Source organism: Gilbertella persicaria (genome assembly GCF_025201335.1).
Source record: "Gilbertella persicaria strain CBS 190.32 chromosome Unknown B0P05scaffold_9, whole genome shotgun sequence".
Lineage (NCBI taxonomy): Eukaryota > Fungi > Mucoromycota > Mucoromycetes > Mucorales > Choanephoraceae > Gilbertella > Gilbertella persicaria.
Window position 1 is genome coordinate 170,967 of NW_026251970.1, and position 22,745 is coordinate 193,711.

A 22,745-nucleotide genomic window follows, 5' to 3' on the forward strand; every position below is an offset into this window, starting at 1 on the left:
TTGTATATATATTTATCTTCTGTTTCTCTTTGTGTGTTTTTCTTTTTCTTTTCCCTTTTCTTTTATTTTTAAAAGCTTATCTTTCTCTTATTTTTTAAAGATATGGAAGAACAAGAACAGAAATATCAAGAGCAGGTATATCAAGAACCAGAACAGCAAAAACAAAAAGAGCCAGAGACTGTCTTTCTTGAAGAAGAAGAAGAAGAAGAAGAAGAAGGTGCCTTTTCTGATGCGACTACTCTTGAGTCCTCTTCTACCTCAGAGGAAGAGCAAGAGAAGAGAACTGGTGGTAAATTTGTTTCACGTGTTACTTCACTTCCGATTGTACAGGACGGTGTTTCAACCGTTCAAGCAATGGCCAATAAAACAAGCTTAGGTCGATTTGCTTTATCGACAGCCAACTCTACTTTATCAACTGTAAGCAAGTACCAGCCCAAATATGTTCAATCTTATTATCAAAGTTACATTCAGCCTCATATTGAAAGAGCAGACGAACTAGGTTGCCGCTCACTCGACTTGATTCAAACCAAATTTCCTGTTGTCAACCAGCCTACATCTGAGCTTGTCAGAAGCGTTACAGGTCCTTCTTACCAGATTGTAGATGGTGTCAAAATAAGAATTTATAGCTCTATCAAACAGCCTGCTACACATGTAGCTCAAGAGGCTAATAAACGATTGGGCAGTGTTGTTGATAACGTTGAGGCTGTAATTGATCGTTATCTCCCTAAAATTCAGGAAACAAAACGGGAACAAGAAGTTCAAGAAGTAAACCAGGCTGTTCGTGCTTACTACCTCTTTAATGATGCTACACTTCGATTCAGTCAGACGGTTTCTGAACAAGTCAGAGCTACCGCTGCTCAGCTGCCTCGTTCCTGTGACAATTTGGCTCGTATCGCCTCTGGTCAAAACTTGCTTGATAAGGCAACAGCCAATATTCAAAATTTGCAAAGCACGCTCGTAGAGTCTGTCAAGTTATGCACACAGTCTGCTCAAAGCCATCTTCCTCCTTCTGTCAACCAACGTCTTCAAGACCTTCAAGCAACCTCACACGAGCGATTACAATTGTTGACTCAGCAGGTCTCTATTCAACTTTCTCAAGTCACAGAGTTTCTCAAGGTTCAATCTTCTCCTGAATGGCTCAAATCGCGTGTTACTTCTCTAGTTGATATTGCCAACAAACAAGTTGAATTGGTTCATAGTCAATATACTCGGAACGATATTTCTGCTTTGGAAAAAGCTAAGAATGTCGCTCAAGGACTTCAGCAACAAGTTTTGCCCATTTTGAAAACCGTTCAAGCTCAGTTGACTTATTATTCTGAAGTTGCTCGTCAGAAGGCCTCTCAAGATCTCAGAGTTCCTTTTGAATATCTCGGTTTAGATCATGCTCCTAAGGTAGCTACAGCTTAATGATCTTTTTTATTTTTTTACAGAGCGTAGGCTTACTATAAACACAAAACCAAAAAAAAAAAAAAAAAACAGCTGAACTGAGCGATTATACAAATAAAGCAATATGGATATCCATTATGTTTGGAAACACTCATGACTATCTTATTTGGCTTGATGATAAGTTATTTTGTATCACTAAATTCTCGTGAGTTTCAAATGTTTAACTGTTTACGCCCTCTTATCGCATAAATTTTTTCTTTTCTATTTTTGCTTGTGAGACAAGTGGGTTTCTATGCATACCTTTTGTAGATTTGACCGAGCATAGGAATCTTTCATGCGTACCTATTCCCTTGAAACCATTTTAAACACCGTCTCGAAACGGACTTTTTTTTTTTCAAAGCCACTTCTTGTCTTTCAAGTGACGTAGACTTTTACTTGGATTCGTCCGGGGATGCCTCACACTGCACGCTAAAGGAAAAAAGTAGGCACCGAATTATTTTCTCTTTGTTTTTATCTTCACGAATAAGCAATGTTATCCACTGTCTCTCGCATTGCACGCCCTGTTGCTGCTCCCGTTAGGTAGATTTCAATACCATGCTATTTGAAAACGATAGAACTGACCCGAATTATAGCAATGCTGTTCAAGTCCGTAACATGGCCACCTTGAAAGAAAGTAAATAACGAGATAATATGCAATCATCAACACGAAAGAGAAAGAGAACATTTCATTGACGCATTCTTTTTTTTTCTATAGTTCAACAACGTTTGAAGTCTGTTCAAAACATTGAAAAGATTACCAAGTCTATGAAGATGATTGCTTCCACCAAAGTCAGCAAGGCTCAACGCGGTATGGAAGCTGCTCGTACTTTCGGTCAAGCTTCTCACTGTATGTATCATATAGGCGATTGATGAGGGGAACAAAGGAGGGAGAAGGAAAAAAAAAAGAGGGGGAAAAAGAAATGGAGATTTTCTAATCTGAATGCATTATAATAGCTCTCTTTGAAAGTGCTGAAACCAAAGCTGCTGAAGATGGTAAGGTTCTTTACATTGCCTCCTCTTCTGACCGTGGTCTCTGTGGTGGTATTCACTCCAGTGTCTCTAAGGCTACCCGTAAAGCCATTGCTGAAGACCCTGCCTCTGAACTTGTCATCCTTGGTGACAAGCCCAAGGCTCAATTGAGTCGTGTTGTTCGTAAGAACATCCGTATCACTTTCAACCAAATTGGTAAGGATATCCCCACTTTTGAAGAAGCTTCTTCCATTGTCGATGTTATCAAGTCTTCTGAAATCGAGTTTGACTCTGCCAACATCATTTACAACAAGTTCAACTCTGTTGTTTCTTACGAAGCTGAAGCCATTCCTGCTTACTCTCAAGACACCTTCAAGAACTCCCCTAACTTTGCTGTTTATGAAATCGAAGATGATGTTCTTGCCAACCTTCAAGAATTCACCTTTGCCAACAGTGTTTACTGGGCTATGGTTGAAGGCCATGCCTCTGAAATGAGTGCTAAGCGTGCTGCTATGGAGAACGCCACCAAGAACGCTGGTGAAATGATTGGTAAATTGACCATGACTTACAACCGTGGTCGTCAAGCCGTTATTACTAACGAATTGAGTAAGTCATATGATGCAAAACATAGGTTGTTAACTCCTTTTCTCTTTTTAGTTGATATTATTACTGGTGCTTCTGCTCTTTAAGTTATTTGCACATTTAGGAGAAAAAAAAAAGAATAAGATGAGGGACAGTCGTTAGAACAAAAGAAACACCAGCATATATCTTATTCTTTTTTTTTTGTTTGTATCAAAAAAAAAGAAACCCCTCAATAAAACTGTCTTTCTATTCTGACAAGCGTTTTATTGATCTATTCAGAAACACTTTAAAAAGAATCAAAAAAAAAAAGTGAATTAATCAAGTTTTTTTTTATGTTTGAAAAAATACCTTAGAAATGCCCTCAAAGCACTTTTATGACATGTTCTAGGTCAAAGTATGCATTAAAAAAAAGGCCAATGTCAAAATGGTCATTTTGCTCTTATGGTGCTCCTTACGATTTTCACCATCTATACAATTAAAAACGTAAATTTTGATTCCATTTGGCACATTACACGCTGATATGTTTTTAGTCCTCAATATGTGCTTTTTTTGAGTACCAAGCTTATTATGTAATTTTGGATTTTGTTGAACATGAACTACTTTTCGTTTTTGAATGAATTTGGTAAACAATCGATAAGTATAGTAACACTAGCAATAGATTGTCAGCCCGCTGCAGGCGCGAATGTTTTTCAAGATAAACCATCATTTCTACCTTCTAATTCCCTTTTTTTTTGAGTTTCCTATGTTTGAGCACACATAAGAGAACGTATTTATGCAAAAATATAACAAGTTTTGAAAAAGTCAAAAAATCGTCATTTTGGACTTATGATCCCTTGAAGAAATCTTCAATTCTTCCTAAAGGCTCGTAACCCCACTCATCTCACCGAGTTGCACACGCTTTCAGCCATACTCAAAGCAATTGATGATTGTCCACTCTCCTCCTCATGGGATAATATAGCCCTCAGCTTGTCTGTTTGTCTATAAATGCCTTTTGTTGACTTATGTCAAGTTGATCATACAGTCTTCGACATTCTCGACAATGCTACTAAAAAAACTTCTTACTTTCTGCAGGTTGACCCTAATTCAGGACTTCTCCGCTTCAAAACATGTAAAGAATGCAGCAGTCCAGGCTTACTATCTCGGATTTTCAAGGTCTACAAAGATGGTAAACTACTGTTTCTGCCCTTCATGTAAGACCTTATGACTCAATTAACTGACCCTTGCCACCCAGTATCTTAATAGTCGTATCTACAACGGTCTGTCTTCAATGAATGTTCAGTTTTCGATCTCAACAACTCTGATCGTCAAATGTATTTACGAGATATTCCTTCCATTCAATCATTGAAGGCAATTGTGAACCCTACTCGTCTCAAGCGTTTCCTTCAGATATTAATCCCAGGTCGTACCAGGAGCCTTTGGTGTCGCCTTTTACATGACAAGATCTCTTGAAGATCAATGACTGCCACTATCTTGCAACTACCATATGATAAGTGTGGATTCTGTGGTCTAACACAAACTCCCGAACACATGTTGTTGACATGCACGGCTAACAAAGACATCTGGACAAATGCTATCAATTTGTTCTTCGAGCACCCTTCTCGTTTCTCTCTTTCCTAGCTTTACCTAGATGTAATAGCTTTGAACATTGATCATTACCAAATACTAGATACACATCTTCGCCTCAATTGCTTTGAAGTTCTCTCTACTGTTTTCTCCTCTATTTGGAACGCGTACTGGCGCCACCACTTTGATGCTCGCTTTTATGATGGTCAAGTTATACTCGACGACGCCATCAAAACTATACGAAAATTATCTGCTTTTAAACCCTTTTAAACTTTGCCTTTCTGAGACAAGTCATTGGTTCTTACACTTGTTCTCTTCCCTTATATCCCCCTTTTTGATGAGTGATAAAATAAATCTTCAATTTTCACTATTTTACGATTGGTGGTCGATGGATAATACATTTTAGACATGACATGTCTTAGTAAGGATTGCTTGTCTAAGTTTATAAAACACACTTAAAGTATCATATCTGTAAAAGTACTATAAAAAGTGTACGTTACGGCTTAAAAACAGATGGAACGTTTTTGAAAGATAGCTCATTATCTTGGTATTTAGCATACTACTTTCTTTACACTACTCAATGCGTCGTATTTTCATCTACTAACTTTGTTAATACGCTTTTTAGATAGCTCTTCGTTTCTAGACACTTTTGGCCCATTATTTCTTTTTCTAAAAAAAATATGTTTATTGATTGAGCCGCGTACACTAAGAGTAATAGTCAAAGTGAAGAGGCGGATGCAATTAAAATGAAATTTAATAAAATAAAACGAAATATACTAAACAAAATAAACTAAACTAAAATAAAATAAACTAAAATAAAATATATTGAAAAAGTTACATGATTGAATGGCATTGATCCTCTTCAATGGTCTGACGAACATTGAATCGGATGCTTGCTAATATGGTTGTGAGTACAATGGGGGTCTTGTTAAAGATAAATCTTATATGAGCAAGCCAGATTTGTGAAAGAGTAATTATGAGGATTCTGTATGGTTTGATTCCTTTCCATTGGCAGTACCAGATGTAAGAGAAGTCCAGGGACAGAAGAGCTTCCATTATTTCTTCTAAATTTTGACATGAACATAAACTCAGAATTTCCTTAGGGGACACTCCATTTATTCCAAGCTTTAAAGCATTAATAAATTAACATTATTTATCAAATCATAGAATGAAATAAGTTTGAAACAGACAAACGGAATATGAATGTGTTTTATAACAAAAATCTATAAGTAGCATCATGCCAAATTAAGAAACAACAAATACTATCCAGCTTCATGACTCTTTAAAGAAAAAAACAATCTCAATACATATGTATGATGAAATTTATCTAAACGTACAACCTGTATTGTTGATAAAGTAGTATAGAAATAGCTTCGTTTGCTCTTTCAAGATATATTTTTTTGTTAATTCCAGCCAATCCTTCCTTACAAGTAGCAATGCATTGGCTGAATTAGGGAATACATAAACGGTAACCAGCCTTTATTTTGAGGCACAATCATAGTTAAAGACTTGCTTTAAAATATTAAGGTAATTTACGTAACTTGATTTGGGCTGTTTTTATTTAAATGGAAATCTTTCATGTTATTAAAAAACCACCATGGCTTGATTGATGTTTGTCAAATGTTGACGTTTAAAGTCACGTCTCTTTATTCATACATCTTGCTCTAAATTAAACCAATTTAAGGTTTCCAATTCACTGCATCTCGTATGATGCTGGCATTCAATGTTGCCCTAAAAAAGAACTGATTGTGACCAAAGATATTGCTTAGAATAAATTAATACAGTCTTGATCATTATCATATGCTATTGTAACTCCAGTCAATTTACATCACTCGGCTCTTGTCCTTATTTGATGATCTTTTGATGAATAAAGATCACAAGCTAGAATAAAGTCATCACCCTGTTATTCTTCACATGCAGGAAAAAAAAAAAAAAAAAAAAAGAATGCTTAAAAAAAGAAACAGCAAAGAACAGGTGTTTCCCTCTCTCGGAATCGTATGAGATTTACAAAAATAAAAATCCGGTGTGGTCCGATTAATCTCAATGGTAATTCTGGTGAGATTTTTCAAACTGTTGTGTTACTGAAAAATTGATTTCATTTACATGAGTTTTTTTTTTGTTCTTTCAAAGTAAATAACAACAGCGAGGGTAAATGACAACTATCAGGGTTGTGTAAAGTAAAAAAGAACAAAGTAATAAAATGAAAAAAAAAGAAGAAATCTTCATAGGATAACCTGCTTTTTTAAGCTATAAACCAATATCATGCTTTTTTTTTTCTTCTAATTCGTTGTATATAATGGGTTGATTTTTTTTCTTCTTTTCTTTCTTTTTCGTGTTTCCTTTCTCTCTCTCTCTCTCTTTTCTTATTTTGAATAGCTGGATATTAAACATTGACCATGTTCAATACAACACCAGAACAAAATGAATTAAAGGTGCATATTCCTTGCCTTCATCCAGCTAAATCTGCCTTATTCAGTCAACCTTATTGTTATCCTTCTCCCCATTCACCCACAAACACGACAACCACATATGATGATAATAGTAGGTATAAAAAAATTATTGTGTTACTCTTACTCACTATTTTGTCTTAGTCTCTTGCCAACCTATTCTACAGTCCCAAGAAGAATGGTCTCTCAATCCTTTAGAGAAATCCATGTACCATCATCTTGAAGCTTCTTATTCCGAAGCTTCATCTTTAGGAATTCGAACACCTGATATAAATCTTTATGATCAACAACCCATGCTTGGCTATACTTCCTTCCTTCAAACCACCCCTCCTTCTATGATGGATCATACCAACGCTTATCTTGCTTTGGATTATGACCCTGTTGAACTTGTCCCTTCTCTTTCTGTAAGCACAATAGACACTTATGCGATATGTGTGCACTGACAATTCTATAGTATCAAGACCACATGACGTTGTTAGACAAGGACTTACTCCCTTCTTATCCTGCAAGTATGGTGACATTTCAAGACACCATGCTCAACAATTCTCCTTTATTGTTGTACGACGATACTGCTATTTTAAACCCATTGTCAACAGAAGCTTTTATGAATCATGTGCCACTAGAAAAAACCCCACCACAACAAACAACACTACCTCCTGTCAAGAAAAAAGAAGGAGAAAAAATGCATGCCTGTCAATGGGCTTTCTGTACAGCAGAAGCACCTTCTCTAGATAAACTTATGACACATATCTGTGAAAGTCATATTGGTAGTGGCAAGGTAAAGAAATAATGAAAAATAAAATGGACATTGACATTCTTTGATAGGCCACCTATTTCTGTGAATGGAATGGATGCACACGCAACAAGAAACCGTTTATGAAAAGACATAAAATGCATAACCATATGCGAACACATACAGGAGAAAGACCTTTTGTATGTACCATGCTAGACTGCAACAAAACCTTCTCAAGACCCGATTCACTCTCTACTCATATCAAAACACACTCGGATATCCGTCCTTATTTATGCTCTATGCCTGGTTGCGAAAAAGCATATTTTCATTCTCGATCATTAAGAAAACATATCAAGTCAACCCATATGAAAAAGCCAAATACGGCTCCTTCACGTCGTTGGCAATCCACTCGGTCTGTGCCACAAAACAAAGTTAATCTACAGCCCTTAACGACAATCAAACTAGATCATCCTTATTGACCCTCCTTTATGTAACATTCTCTTTTTTCTTTTTTTTTTCTATGATACCTTCCTTTTTTTTTTTTTTTTTTGAAAAAAAAAAAAACTCTGTATATGGACTATTTATGATGATGTGTATTTTCTATAATAAACGTACTTTTCTTTTCATTTTTTTTTGAAAACAAAATGGATACCTTGATTGCATCAGCTTCAAAAGAACTAACACAACAGTTATCAGTAGAGAACCTGACTATGTCTACAGTAAGTGTCTCATTTGGATCGATAGATGAACATGATCAAGTATAGACGGCACAATTAGACACGCAACTCACCTCATGTCAACAAAGAATACATCATACCCATGATACACTACGCCAAGTAAGCACCCGTTTTATAAAAGCCATAAGCTCATGTTCCAAGATGCAACAAGGCATTGAAGACACAAACACAGTGCTGCAAGCATTAAAAGAAAGAGATCAAGCATTAAAAGCTACTTTTGACAAGATTGATCAACTTGAAGTAAGTTACGAGTTCTACGTCTTCTCTAATTTTCTTTATAGAGCATTATTGATCGAGTAAAAGAAACTTATCATCAAGTAGCAAACAATGTAGACAAGATTGAAAAAGCAGTGTCAGCAAGTACACCTTTTCGACTGGTAAGCTTTATTTTTTTTTATCAGCAACAAAAAGTAATATCATGTAGTCACAAAAGAATACGCCTGTTCAACCCTACTTTCCACCACCAAATCCAGTAGACATGTTTGATACCCATACATTGTTCAAGGAAGACCCATGATTGTGATTTTTATCTAGCCATAGTTGAATAAATAGAATGAACCCATGCTTCTTTTTGAAGACATGTTCGAGTAAGGAAAATAAAAGGCTTTTTCTTATACAAGACAACAAAGCAACATCGACGAGGTTCTTCTTGCTCTACAATTGTACCTGCTTCAAATAGACGAGAAGGTAAATCAGTAGGCAGTGAATGAATATAAGCACAACATGCTTCTCCACTATAGACAAAGCAATGCTGTTTCCTCAATGCTATTCTCGACACCAACATGTTTTTTTTGAATACCAGCAAATGACCGCATGCGGTCAGAATACATTGTTTTTGTTGAAATGTATGGAGGCGACTCATGTTTGATTTCATATAGAGAACATCTGATTTCTATAGTCTCGTTATATATCTCAATATACACACACACACAGTGACTTACCACTACTTTAGAGTAAGAAGCAGGTACATAAAGAGATTCAATGAGTGTTATAGGTTCAAATGTGTATTGATGTTGATCAAAGTCAATCCAGAGTTGGTTGCGCCTCATCTTGGTTAGGTCCACCATACCCACGATACCTGCTGTGGTGTTGTCTAAGGGTGATGTCTTTTTCGTCTTACAGAGACTGTTTGTGATTTTATACAACAATAAATAATGATCCATGTTTTTTGCATACATAACTCTTTTATGGCGATGTGTCAAGTAACCTTCAATCAAGATAGGCGTATCAGGCCTAGGTTCTTGACGCTTATGCCAATGTCTCAGTTCCAAGCGATGGATTCCCTCAATCAATCTTGGTTGAATAAGATCACCTTGATCATGGTATGGCACAATAGCCCAATCAAGGTGTTGAAGGGGCGGATAGTACCAGCATAACCCAACACTTTGTTTGTTCCAATCACTTGGTCGATACCCATAGCGATGCAACAAGGCTAATGCACTATCTCGGATACTCTTGAGTGCAACATTGTTTTCTGCCACAAGTTCATGCAACGGTAATTGAATGGTCATGTCCAGTTCAGGTATGTTTAACTCAATCGACTTGGGCAGTGGTTTCTTGGCTTGGGCAGGCAAGGCTTGATAGATTGATTGATACCATCTCTGTGACTTTTTGATATGGTTTGTTGTAAAATAAAAGACGTCGTCCTTTGATTCAAGAGACCAGCTGAAATCAACAGGCGACATGAGCGATAAGACAAACCGCGATTGTGTCAAGTCTATACTGAAACGAGCCTTTTTATCCAACGGAAAACAGGTAAATAACTGCTTGATTTTGTTATAGATGCAGTCTAGATAGAATGGAACTTACATGGCATATAGGGTACAGCTTAAGATGATCTGATTCTGTTAGCACAGCTCGGTATGTTTTCCATTTAAGCGGTCTTTTACATTGAACACATTTGTTTTGATGAGCCACTAGTACTCTACTTTCTGACATCCATTCGTAATAAATGGGTTTCAAAGGAATAGAAATAGTCCAAGCAGAAGAGAATTCTTTGCTGATTGAAGGCCTTTTTATGGTTGAATGAGCATCGTGGAAAATATCCTCACTCTCTTGTCTTTCTAATCTAGGTCCATTGCCTATCAAAACCATAAAGAAAAAGAAAAAAAAATGAAATATATAAAAAAAAAGACACTATTTCTCTGATCGGTTGTATGACGATCCAAGCATTTCTTTATGCAATCAATTATTAAAGACATGCAAAAAGTTTAATCAAAATCTATTTTTATATAATCACTTCTATTTTTTCATAATAGCACTCGCACTATTACTAAAAGGGGAAAGGCCCACATGGCGACCAGTGGTTCCTGAGGGCACTGATTGGTTGTTATCGGAGTCATAGTAGTTGAATTCGATACCCACCAAACTTCGACAGAATTCATGGATCATGGATTTAATCAATTCGTGTCTTCTGATAGTTGTGCTTTGGAATGCAGTAGCTGTTGTGTTTGACATGCTTTCTGTACCATATATCTTGGTTTGTTGGGATTCGATATAAGAAACGAGTTTACTGACAGCAGCCATTCTTGCTTGCTCATCATAAAAAGTAGTTAGTTCGCCTAAATAGTTATGTTAGTCATCACAAAAAAAAAAAAAAAAAATTTAAACTTACCACAATTGGTGACCATATCTTCAAAGGTATCTGTGTTTTGGAATCGCATATAACTCGATTCTAATAAAGAATAAACGGCTCGCTTAGCTGTGTCAAAACAATGATGGGCATCTTTCTTTTCAAGTGCTTCTGTCACGGTCCTACGGACTTTGTCATCTAAATTGACTTCGAAATAACTATTCCTAGACAAGTAAGTGTTGTAGATATGTTGTGCAGTTTCTAATTGTTGTTGTGCAGACGTATAAGTAAAAGATTCATATTGCTCTAGTTCAATAAAGAAAAACTAAATTTGAGGTTAATTGAGGTATATCATGAGAGGGGAAATGTCACATACCAAGTTTTCACTGCTGTATTCTTGTAATAGATGGTAGAGGAAATAACACAAGGGTGATTTGGATTCCAAAATAGCCTTCAAGCCTTCCTTTCGAATTTCCTTAATACAGATATCATGTGGTGCATTCTCTCCAAAGAAACGAGTGAGTTTTTTATAGGTACGGGTAGTCTTGATCTTATAGAGTGCATGTACATCAAAACTAGGTAAGACTTGTAGTGAAGTGCCTAATAAGCTAGACATGGAAGAAGAGCGAGTACGACGATTGTTGGATTTGAGATCATCATGCGATGTTGTTCTGGCTTTAAGTGTAGGTGTTTCTGAGCGAATGATATCATTGTCATGGGCAGACAAGTCTTGGAAATAAGAATTTGTACTGTCTGATAATAAAGTAGGGCCATGATGTTGTAAACTACCACGGCGGGAATTGTTATCATACAGAACATCTTGAACATGCTCGGCTACAACAGAAGATCGTCTTGATTTACTAATTGATCTCGGTGTACGAGGTGACAAGACGTCATTGACTAAGCCATTTGTACCTGTGGCATTAGAAAGATTAATGTAAGAAGGTCTACGTTTAGCAGAGGTAGGCATTAAGAGAGATATATATATATATATATAAAGAAAGTAGTCTATAACAAAAGAAAGAAAGAATTAAAAAAAATTAAAATTAAAAAAAAGTTTCTTTTTATGTGTATCGAAATGAAGTGATTTCAATTATCCAATCAAACATCAAGATGGTAAATTGCTTTATTAAGACTGTTTCTTTTCAACACGATGGCATAAGGCTCTTAAATATGGATCTGCATGCATAATTTCTCTTTCAAACGTAAAAAACTTTTGCTTATTTCTCCAGACAATACCCTTGGGTGTAGATGTATAGTTCAATTGAGATAACCACATAGAATCAAGTTTGACTTTACCAAAGAATGAAATAGTTTCGATCCCCACAAATTTATCCTTCATGTCTCTGGGTTTCTTGCGCTCTTTCTCGACTTGTTTAACATCATCATACACAATTAATTTTGACACGTAGCCTTTTGTATAGAAATGTACAAATATAGCAGGAGACACTGTTGAAAGACCAGCTATAATAAACCAGTTAATTAACTAATAATAAACATTAATAATTCTATTTTACCTAATAATACGCTGAGTGGAGGAGCACTGTTAATTAAAGCAGGCACAAGGACTATGCCACACAATCCAAAAAAAGAAGCTGTCATTTTATATCGCTTCATTGTCTCTGAAAAGGGACCTTTTATTTTATTTTTATAAATAGAATAGACGAAACCATGTACTTTACCTATATAGACCAGAGTTCTTTGAACACTGTCTGACTTGGTTGTATTGATCAGTTTGTTACTGGTAAACTTGCCTGCTGCTTCTTTAGGTAATGTCGAGTAAGCAGCATATTGGTGTTTTGTAAAATACAAACAACACGATCTCGAAAGAAGTCTATTACTCATAAGATTTTAAATATATATATATATATATAAAAAGAACAGTCTGCCCAAAGGACGAATAATTTTTTTTTTGGGGGGAGAAGAGAGAAGCCACTGATTACATAAGATGAAATCCTATAAAACTAAAATATGACTTCTAGCAGATTAAAGCGTGATTACATCTGTGTCGCTACATACTCATAGAACTGTGTAACATTAATGGCTTATATGTGGCAAGTGTGCCTGTTTGTATTTCAATACACTATTCTTTTCCATCGTATTCTAAGCTTAGATCGTAATGATCTGCATTTAGATTTAAAATAGAAGAAATCATCATTTACGAATCAACCTATGGAGGAGTAAGTCAACTTATCACAATCACGTGAAATTGCCTTCACATACCTTTCCTGATCGATCTTTCATTTGAGCTACAGTTGTACCTGAGGATTTATAGTTAGTCTAGTCAGAAGTGTATTACTAAACCCAGGAGATCAAGAAGATGAATGAGTCAGTTTGTGTTTGTGTTTCAATGCAAAATTGGCGATTACGAATTATATCTTGAAAACATGTATTTCATCAGAATGTCTTGCCTTGTGAAGCACATTCATGATCATGTATGACTGTAGATGTCTAAAGAATAAAAAGGAATAAAAGTAAGGTTGATTGAAATATGAGTAGCGCTGAGGTGTTCTATATTAAAGAAAAAGGTTGTTTATTGACTGAAAATAAAAGTAGACCAAGTAATTATAACGAATTTGCTTTTTAGAGTTGAATGAGCAGTGTATCTTATGAGAAAACTTTGCTTCATCTATCTCTCAAAAGCATGGGAAGAACAGGTATGTACACGCATAAATACTTTACTAACATACAGGGTACTTTTGGCGTTGATTGGGACCAAAAAAAAAAAAAAAAAAAAAAAAGAAAAAAAAAAAAAAAGCGACCTGTAAAATTTGGTCAAGAATCCCATAAAATCAAAGGGTACTACTCATGGAAAAATCTCATTTTGACAACTTCTGATCTTCTATATGACGCTTCAAGATGAAAAATGGAGCTATTGACCAGACCAAATACTCAAAATGACAGCCAAATACTCTAGTTTTTGTTCAAGGTGTTTGTTTGCCAGTTGTATTATAGAAATGGTATGATATGAACGAAAAACTTTATAAACATTTTTGCGTACTCGCTCAATATTTTTGCAGTAAACCTGTTGTTTTTTTTATATCAGTATACTTAGAAACTAAATATCTGTAGCTTTTGTCGCTATAGCAAAGCCCCAAAGCCGTGTCCTCAGGCAGTTTTCTGCAAAAGCTCGATTTTTGATGTAGCGGCAAGAACTGGTTTTATGTCCTATGTTCATTCATCCCACATTTGCAATATAAATCGACCCTATTCTTACTTTTAAATGCCCTTTGACATCCCAAATAATACAAAGTAGCTTTTAAAATTTCATGGCTAACACATTTTATATGGCATCGAGAGCAAAAATGCTCAAAACACAGCTTAAACATGCCAATCTTTGATAGACCATTGCTCGACAACCGCACTATCAAGACAATCCTTTTTTTCACTTAAAACATGTCCTTTTGAGTCTAGGAATCAAATGGCACCATCGACTTGGCTTCTAGGTGAAATTCATTTTTTTTTTTTTTTTTTTTTTTTTTTTTTTTTTTTGGAATGACCCAATGTAGGCTTGATCCAATCGAAATCAGGCAAGGCCATCTCTAGATAATTCTGATGAAAAGAAAACGAGCCTACCAAGACGAAAAAGGCGAGTTTATTTGAGCATTGGCTTCAAATCTGCACTCAAACTTCATTGTACACTGTAATCAGTACAAAAGAAGCCTCTTTTAGTAGATGTTGGTTGGTAAATGGTTAGTTATTCTTACTTAAAATTATGTGCAGAGTAAATATGAGTAAGCTTTGCAATGATATATGGCATTTTTGAGGCTAAAGGAAGCAGCTCTAAGCATAACTAGCGATACATGTCTTGTAGGAAGAGAGCTTTGATTCAAACGCCGACTTTTTTCTGTTGTCTTATTGAATTTTAGAGCTCCGGACATACTGTACTTTGGGTACTCAAAATGCACAAAGACCCTCAAACTTGCATTTGAAAGTAGAATTTTATTTAATTCCATGATGCTAATGTTTGCCAGTAGCTCTAGAATATATATGGGTTTGATGTTCCTCTAAGCAGACTTTGTATCTAACTTCTAATAATTTCTCTTTTTGAGCAAATAAACTAGTTTTGTACAAAAGCATGTAGCAGCACAGCCCCAGATAGTAGAGCATGTGATGTGTACAATGTTAGCGCAAGTGAAGGACCAATGGCACAGTCGGGCTAGTTTGGAAAAAGACTTACGCATGCGATTTACTTCAAAATGACTTTATTTGGACAGTAGCCGATAATGCCCACCTTCATTTACATGTCTTGAGAAACACACAAATAGGTGTATGATTCAAATCGTCATTTTTTTTTTACTTTCGTGCTTACGACTGCGCATCTGAAGACTGGTATAAATAGGCAACTCTCGTTTTCTCTTTATTGTTTCCGTATGTCTAACAACAATTTGATTATTTTGATTACTGGTGCTTCCACTGGCCTTGGAAGATTGACTGCTAAAAAATGCCTTCAATCGGGCCATATTGTCATTATTACTGGTCGTTCAGAACAAAGAATTAAAGAAGCAAAGCAATGGATTCTCCAAGATTCAAGTCCTCAGCATGAAAGCAGATTACATGGCATTACGATGGACTTGCTGGACGTTGCTTCTATGAAGAAAGCTGTTCAAGTTTTGGGTACACTTGTATCTTCTATTGACGTGATTGTCCATAATGCAGGTGGTCTGAATCCCAAGTTTTCACAAACTTACAACTTTGAGGATACTGTCTTTATGAACGCTGTTGCTCCTTTGTATCTCAACCAATTATTGCTTCCCTTTATCGAAAAAAGTCAGCATCCTCTTAAGCGCATTATCTTTGTTGCTTCTCAGATCCATAATGCCGAAATCAATGATGGAACTGGAGAGTTGCGCAATATCTCTGAAGATGTACAGCTTGATGAATTGACAGGTAACAAAGAGACATGGGATACAGTAAAGTACTACAGGCTATCCAAACTAGCTTTGATCTGGGGTGTGCTAGCATTAATTCCTCAACTTGAGTCAACTAAAGTCATTCTCATGTGTCCTGGATATGTGCCTACTACAGATCTTGCTCGTCATTCACGCCATTTAGTTGACAAAGACGTGGATTCGCCTCATGCCACTTCACAAGACGAATCCACAGATGCCTATATCTATCTCATCACAAGTCCTGATATCAAGTCTGGCTCATACTATCGAAAGAAAGAGCTAACTTCTGTCTCAAATGATGCCTTAAACAAGAGAAAGCAACAAGAGTTCTACCAGCTTGTTCAAAAGGCAATTCAGAGCATATCATGTCAATATTGATATTAATAAAAAAAAAGAGAGAGAGAGTGTCCATTATTTATTCAACTTATAAAGAAGGTGTGGGGGTATGATTCATAAATGATGAATATGTATATAAAGATCAAGACAAGCTAGGCAAGTCATCTTCAGCTTTGCTTTCATTCATTTTCTTAAGATTTAGTTTTTCCAAGACAGTTTCACCCCGAGGATTTGGATATGGCACAAGAATCTCTTTGACTGGTTCAATACTATGTGGTGATAATGTCAGTGTTGGATCAACTTGTGGTAAATCGTCCTGTGGTATATCGCCTACTGAGAATTCCAAGTCTGGATCAACAAAGTCACTGCCTCCCTTTTCTTCATCACTTTGATCTCCAAACGAGAAATGAATGGCGTCTACAAATGTATCATCTTTTTCATCATCAAAGAAAGTAGAGCCTGTGGTTGAAACAAGTTCATTAAGAGGCTTTTTCTCTGCAAGTCCAATGGGTTTGTATGTAATGGCTGTATCGGTGGTTTTTGTAAACAAATCATCGTCGTCAAAGTCATCATCATCATCATTGTTGCCATAATCGGCATTTTCATCTGTTTTTTTTCGTAATCCGTTTTTAGCATATTCGGCTTTTTCTTGCACTTGACTTGCAGATATTTCAGGCTGCGCGTCTTCTTCATCTTCATCATCAAATACATGGATAGGCGAAGAAGTTACTTCAGTCCATTGTGTCTCTTCTGTCTCGGGTATGAATTGTGTGTTTTGTTCTTTTGGCTTGTCTTCTTGACTACGCGTCTCATGTGCTGATTGATCTTCTGTATCACGATAGACAAAGAATGGCACCTCTTCTTCTTCTTCATTATCACAATAGACTTGAATAGGAGGCGTTACTGCCTTTTCAACACCCTTTTTAATATCTTCATCTGACAGTACTGTAAAAGCAGGTTTGGTAGGCTGATTGTGACATGTTTGATTTAGAGATTTAGATGGATTTATATCTCTCAAGGCAGGCCTGGTGTTTTCTTTGGTTCCAAGCCCTGGTTTTTTCTGTTGTGAGTTTGTAGGTGAAGGTGTTTTCTTGCGATTCTCATCGTTGCAATCGGTATTTTCATTGGTTTCATGCTTGCGTTTGGTTATCGCTGGTTTTTTAGGCGTTGGCTTAAAATAGTTACTGATTCTGGGATGATTGTCTGCCACTAATGATTTTTTACTTTCCCTCTTGCCGTTGTACTTGATTTTGGCGGCATCTTTTTTTTTTTTTATGAGGAAAAAGGAAAAATAAACTGAATTGGCCTTTTTTTTTTTTTTTTTTTTTTTTTTTTTTACTCTGGACTGCGGACTTCAAAAAGTTTTGTTCTTTATTAAATATCCTGTTTTTTTAAACCTGTTGAGGGAAACAAGTAGGACCTGGGTGTGCACCACCATGGACCATCAATACTTGAGCACCAAATTCAAATGGATTGCTATTATAAGCAACGAAATCAGACTTTCCACTATGCTTCAAAACACCTGTCTCCAATCCAAAGATCTCGGCCAAATTCCAGGTTACCAAGCCAACAGCTTCTTGAGCACTAAAGTGAGGATTATGAGCCAAGTTCCAGCCTGCTTCCCAGATCAAGTTACGTGCATCACCGTTGTCTACATCTGTGCTGCCAAGACCTACACGTACACCATGCTTCAACAAGACATCAAGCACTGTGTAGGGTGTGATAGGTGGACCTGTCAAACAGGATCGAGATTGCCATGTGAGAGGATAACAACGAGCAGGCATAAGAACAACAGGCACATCTAAGCGACTCAAATGATCAGCGACCAAGTGAGATTCAGAGCCACCTAAAATGACAAATCTGACTTGATAGCCATAGTCTTTTTGAATGGCTTGCTTGATCATCAGAATAGAAGCAATCTCGTCTTTATCGTCTACCTGAATCACAACGGGAATTTGACCACGAGCAGCCCGGGCAAATACGTGGTGAGAAGGGTCTTTTTTGATATTGGAGACGAGTAAATCGCGGATGGTGGCTATCTGTTGAGAGACACTTGGTTCTCCTGTATGGATACAAATTGAGTACCGAGTGATCAAATGATAGTTGACATACCTCCATGATGGATAACAAAGTTCAGAGCTGCCTCTTCTTTTACTAAAGCATCCACTGTATCTAACACTGTCTTTTCCACACCTGTTCGGAAAGCAACAGACACACCAGCAACTAAACTGGAACCCATAGGTTGGGAAATAGAAGTAGTTACACCTATTCAGAGTGTCAAACAAGCATCTTGTATCATGATCTGACTTACCAGCCTTGTATGCTTTCTGGAGATGCAATCCATTTAATTTGAGGCCATCAACAGCACGTACAATATGCTTGTAAAGATCAGCATCAGAGACATCATTCTTTGCATTTCCATCATGTGTTGTTGCTTCTGATTGAATTTCAGACAGACCAAGAGGAACACCCATCGACACAATACCAGGAATCACAACAGCCCCATTCATGTTGAACACAGGGCTTGATACAGGCCAATCAATATGGTCTCTATCGCAGTCTGCACCTAGACAAACAATCTCACCTTCATTGACAATCATGTACAATCCCTGACCAATTTCATTTGCATGCAATATACGAGTTGCATTCATATAGATGTCACTGATATTGCGTAACACAAAGGAACGAATATCACTGCCACAAGCATCATGGAAAGAATTGGGGTTATCAAGGCCATGGTCTTCAAGACGCATCGTATTTGAAGAAAAGGGAGGCAAGTAATGCCGTTCTTGCTCTGTTTCTAGTTCCCCGATGGGTGTTTCCATCGCCCATTGCTCAGCAACAAGACTTTGTTCTGTTACTGTCTTTGTCCATGATTTCTGAAAGTCAAGTTCTGAGCCATCAATAAAGACATGCTTGGGACGAGCACCTAAACGTAAAGGATGGCGTTCCCAAATAACAATGTCAGCATCTTTGCCTACATCAATGCTTCCAATACGATGACCAAGTTTCATGGAGGCTGCAGGTACAGAAGTGACTGCTTGAAGAGCCTTGTGTTCATCAAAACCATAGTGATAGGCTTTTTGAGCTTCATGTAACAAATCGCGCTACTATGCATCAAACACAATAGTTCAAATACAGGTGTGTTACTTACTGCGTTCATGACTGGATGATCACTCTTGAAAGCAACTGGAATACCTGCTGCATCCAGAATTTTGGGAGCATGTACATTTTGATCCCATGCTTCAGCCTATACAAACCCATTAACCAACAATCAATGCATGCTGTATTCTACCTTGTATCCCCACATATCTAGTCATAACCAGTGAGTATAAATACTTCACAAAAAAAAAAAAAAAAAACTTCACTTACCAGCAAAGGTAGCAATGGTAATATTTGTCTTTGCGCGCTTAATAATGTCAGGCACTTGCCAAGCACTAAGCGCATGATGAAAAGCAGCAATGTCAAAATCAAATTCAAGCGAATGATGTACCATGGCTTCAAAATCTTGAGGCAAATAACAATGTACATTCAAATTGACTTGTTTACGCAACAAGGCAACCAAGCTCTCCAGCTGAAGATCTTCAGGATAAGGTTCAGAAAGACGAGTGATCTTGGCTTCATCTACAGGACCATCTTTAGGGAACGTCTTTTGGATACGGCCAGCAGCATCGCACCAATCATCTTGCTTTCTCTTTAATTTTTGTGCATTCTCAAACCATTGACGAAACAAGTAAGCCTCACCAAGACCTGAAGCGTATATGAGACTCTATCGTCTATTGTTTCTAACTTACGTGTCATGGGCATCTTGTTCAACTCGGCACCATAATATCCTTTGGGGTTTTCACCACATGCCATTTTCATGAAACGCCAAACAATTTCTTGATCCTCTTCTGAGACACCAGAGCTGATGAGCATATCTTGGTTTGAAAGTGTAGGCACTGGACGAAGCTTGATAACAGCCGCTTCACCTCCCATTGAGTTGCCTGAACCAGGAAGGATTAGCGAGGTTGTAATTCCTCCACTAGCGACAATTTTGAGGCCTGGATCTGTTGGACTGATGGCATCAATAACACGTACCTAGATAAAAAAAACATTGATCAACATGTATGACTCATTTTTGTTACTTACATAAGGGGTTGTAGGTGAAGTCATCTCATTCACATCATTAGAGGCTTCGAGTCCGTTCAGAGACTCAAGCGTCATATGAGAGTGCATATCGATAATACCAGGTGTGACAACACGACCCTGTGCGTCCACAATGCGTGTATGCTTGGACACTTTAAGATCCGTTCCCACAGCAGCAATTAAACCGTCTTTGAGATAAACCTGACCTTTTGCAAGGTATTTGTCACCTAACCAGACATGCCCGTTGATAATCAAGGTATCCACAGCGTCAGGAGCACGTCGAGGGTTACGGTGTCGAGTACGTGTGGTGTTGGTGACGACGTTGGCTCGATCCGAGTTGTATTGACATTGCAAAAGACCGTGTTCAAACGACGTAAGTGAAATACCAGGTGAGACGACGCTGTTTGTGTCTTGCCAGAGACTTTGTGTGTGAATGTCCATTGTCTGAATAGCAGGCAAATGTCTAGCGAGATAGACACATGTTGTGCCAAATAATGCAAGTGCTGAAGCAGTAACTATGAGACGTGCCTTTTGGTTCTTTTGACGACTGTGATAAGATGAGAAATCTGGACCAAGAAGAGGTCGCGTTGAGCCTCGACTCTTTTTAGAATTCAATATGCCAGACATACTTCAATAAAAAAAAGAAAAGAAAAGAAGGAAAAAGATAGGAGAGACTTTAAAGATAAAAAAAAAAAAGGTTTGTGTGTAACGCTAAAAGCCAATCAGACAAGTGGCTACTAAAGACAAGCTTCCAACAAATGATGCATTATCAATCATTTTAGTTACTTTCTTTTTGGCGTGTAACATGGTATCAAGAATGGCTCAAAACACCAAATATGGTATGAATTTTAAGCTTTTACATAGGTGTTCTCAAGCTCAGATCCGAACAATTTCTTTTCGATAGTTCATTAAAGTTAGCGATTGAATATGTTGAGTGCCTCTTTTTATCGCTTGGGATATGGCTATTGCAGTATAACAGATACTTTTATCTCCAATTTACAACCAATTCAAGCTCTCTTAGTTAACATTCAAGTTAAGCTTACGAGAGCAATTGGATAAAGTTGTTGTTGTGTTGATAGCTTTCGGATTGAATTGTCTGTATAAAAAACTAAGTTGCCAAGTGACCATTGACTTTTGATTTGTTCGTGTTAGCAGGAGATTCTAGGATATAATTTTCAGATACTATAGCATTTAATTGAGGCAAAGAAGTACTGCTGATTAGAATAAGCAAACCATCTCTACAGCCAAAACGCTATAGTTTTAATCTTTGAAATTCATAGTCCTCAATTTTTGTAAACTTGTCCAAACACTTTAGAGTAACTGATGCAGCAAGTTGATTGGCCAAGCCACACGTTTCCAAATACGGTACTTTATTTCCCTTATTTTTTATTCAAAGTAGGGTTCATATTGTTCAAAAAGCTTGTATGTTTGTTCATTTGTCCTATAGAGTTGGAGGAGCGGTGAATTCTAACCGTGTAGCTGTGTCTACTCAGTGTTTTCTTCTTTGGCGCTGTTCAGATACGGGTTGCACTGAAACTTGTGTAATCAAAGGCTAGGGACAATGGCTAATGTTTATACATTTACTGATTGGTTGAAGACAAGAGATAAATATTAGACCAAAAAAGAAGCAACCATGTATGCAGAGATAGAAGCTCAGGGAACTTCTGTCGTGAGATCAGGTCTTTGGGTTTACTGATTCTCAGTGCGAAAGAATACTTGTGCTTCGGAGTACTTGCATACACAAAAGGGAAAAGAAGGATTGGTCTACCTTCAAGACTCTAACTGGTGTTTCTCTATCGACGAGACTTTCTCTCATATGTCTCCAAGATTATTCTTCGGGCCTCAAGGTCATTCAAGAATGGTTTCTCTGGGTTTTTGTGGCGATCTAGTAAGTATCCTCCAATAAAATTGAAAGTATAATACGCTAAAGTCCTTCCCTTTAGGTGCCTCCAAGGTCCATCATTAAGGTGTGTTACTGGTGCAAGACCGTCTCTAGTTCCGGCTCTTTCAGGCATTTCAAGATCTTCAACAAGTTTTTGCGAGGTTTGTTTACTTTTCGTGAGTCTTCTTGTTTCTGTTTGAGAGCCTGATCAGTTCGTATTCAGGCAAGAAGAAGATCAGTTTAGGCTTGATCATCTTGATCAGATCCACAGTCAGTACTTGTTGTTGAGTAGATCTTGTGCTTGCATATTGTCTATCCATCTTTAGTGATTGACACAAACAGCCTTAAATAAAAGCAACGAGGTGAATCTACTTGTAAGACAGCTCTATCCACTCATATTGCTCGCTTGCAGTGAACTACGCTACTATGTTCTGCTTTTTTACATCTGATGTCTGGTCTTTGTAACAACTGGATCAAAA

At 37.1% G+C, this 22,745-nt stretch overlaps 11 protein-coding genes across 11 annotated transcripts; 6 read left to right on the forward strand and 5 right to left on the reverse strand.

Annotated features, from left to right (window-relative positions):
• Positions 1-197: 197 nt before the first annotated feature.
• On the forward strand, positions 198-1,476 carry B0P05DRAFT_531731 (uncharacterized protein). The gene has a single exon (XM_051577009.1). The coding sequence runs from the start codon at positions 355-357 to the stop codon at positions 1,405-1,407; it is 1,053 nt and encodes a 350-aa protein (XP_051437249.1). The 5' UTR covers positions 198-354; the 3' UTR covers positions 1,408-1,476.
• Positions 1,477-1,897: 421 nt separating this feature from the next.
• Positions 1,898-3,269, forward strand: B0P05DRAFT_531734 (ATP synthase F1, gamma subunit). The gene is made up of 5 exons (XM_051577010.1): positions 1,898-1,965; positions 2,019-2,059; positions 2,141-2,272; positions 2,380-3,000; positions 3,052-3,269. Exons 1-5 carry the CDS (start codon positions 1,916-1,918, stop codon positions 3,081-3,083), a joined length of 876 nt encoding a protein of 291 aa, XP_051437250.1. The 5' UTR covers positions 1,898-1,915; the 3' UTR covers positions 3,084-3,269.
• A 229-nt stretch (positions 3,270-3,498) lies between these two features.
• On the forward strand, positions 3,499-4,264 carry B0P05DRAFT_369463 (uncharacterized protein). Its single transcript, XM_051573657.1, has one exon. It carries the CDS (start codon positions 3,961-3,963, stop codon positions 4,168-4,170), a length of 210 nt encoding a protein of 69 aa, XP_051437251.1. The 5' UTR covers positions 3,499-3,960; the 3' UTR covers positions 4,171-4,264.
• A 2,561-nt stretch (positions 4,265-6,825) lies between these two features.
• B0P05DRAFT_531738 (uncharacterized protein) lies at positions 6,826-8,251 on the forward strand. The gene is made up of 4 exons (XM_051577011.1): positions 6,826-7,084; positions 7,131-7,390; positions 7,441-7,764; positions 7,812-8,251. The coding sequence occupies exons 1-4, from the start codon at positions 7,069-7,071 to the stop codon at positions 8,196-8,198; spliced, it is 987 nt and encodes a 328-aa protein (XP_051437252.1). The 5' UTR covers positions 6,826-7,068; the 3' UTR covers positions 8,199-8,251.
• Positions 8,252-8,363: 112 nt separating this feature from the next.
• Positions 8,364-8,973, forward strand: B0P05DRAFT_569591 (uncharacterized protein; the record flags this gene model as incomplete). The annotated part of the gene is made up of 4 exons (XM_051581266.1): positions 8,364-8,438; positions 8,484-8,696; positions 8,738-8,833; positions 8,881-8,973. The coding sequence occupies 4 exons, from the start codon at positions 8,364-8,366 to the stop codon at positions 8,971-8,973; spliced, it is 477 nt and encodes a 158-aa protein (XP_051437253.1).
• B0P05DRAFT_369513 (uncharacterized protein) lies at positions 8,974-10,241 on the reverse strand. The gene has a single exon (XM_051573658.1). The coding sequence runs from the start codon at positions 10,139-10,141 to the stop codon at positions 9,191-9,193; it is 951 nt and encodes a 316-aa protein (XP_051437254.1). The 5' UTR covers positions 10,142-10,241; the 3' UTR covers positions 8,974-9,190.
• Positions 10,242-10,697: 456 nt separating this feature from the next.
• On the reverse strand, positions 10,698-11,998 carry B0P05DRAFT_569593 (uncharacterized protein; the record flags this gene model as incomplete). Its single annotated transcript, XM_051581267.1, has 3 exons — positions 10,698-11,017; positions 11,071-11,353; positions 11,405-11,998. 3 exons carry the CDS (start codon positions 11,996-11,998, stop codon positions 10,698-10,700), a joined length of 1,197 nt encoding a protein of 398 aa, XP_051437255.1.
• A 131-nt stretch (positions 11,999-12,129) lies between these two features.
• Positions 12,130-12,938, reverse strand: B0P05DRAFT_531758 (uncharacterized protein). The gene is made up of 3 exons (XM_051577012.1): positions 12,711-12,938; positions 12,546-12,662; positions 12,130-12,492 (listed from the first exon to the last, which is right to left on the reverse strand). The coding sequence occupies exons 1-3, from the start codon at positions 12,871-12,873 to the stop codon at positions 12,158-12,160; spliced, it is 615 nt and encodes a 204-aa protein (XP_051437256.1). The 5' UTR covers positions 12,874-12,938; the 3' UTR covers positions 12,130-12,157.
• A 2,063-nt stretch (positions 12,939-15,001) lies between these two features.
• Positions 15,002-16,334, forward strand: B0P05DRAFT_531759 (uncharacterized protein). The gene has a single exon (XM_051577013.1). It carries the CDS (start codon positions 15,402-15,404, stop codon positions 16,296-16,298), a length of 897 nt encoding a protein of 298 aa, XP_051437257.1. The 5' UTR covers positions 15,002-15,401; the 3' UTR covers positions 16,299-16,334.
• On the reverse strand, positions 16,325-17,694 carry B0P05DRAFT_531760 (uncharacterized protein; the record flags this gene model as incomplete). The annotated part of the gene is made up of 2 exons (XM_051577014.1): positions 16,325-17,499; positions 17,677-17,694. The coding sequence occupies 2 exons, from the start codon at positions 17,692-17,694 to the stop codon at positions 16,399-16,401; spliced, it is 1,119 nt and encodes a 372-aa protein (XP_051437258.1). The 3' UTR covers positions 16,325-16,398.
• B0P05DRAFT_577955 (uncharacterized protein) lies at positions 17,648-21,011 on the reverse strand (the record flags this gene model as incomplete). Its single annotated transcript, XM_051581821.1, has 8 exons — positions 17,648-18,318; positions 18,369-18,521; positions 18,568-19,363; positions 19,411-19,506; positions 19,552-19,568; positions 19,629-20,006; positions 20,051-20,336; positions 20,388-21,011. The coding sequence occupies 8 exons, from the start codon at positions 21,009-21,011 to the stop codon at positions 17,648-17,650; spliced, it is 3,021 nt and encodes a 1,006-aa protein (XP_051437259.1).
• Between the last annotated feature and the right edge of the window lie 1,734 nt (positions 21,012-22,745).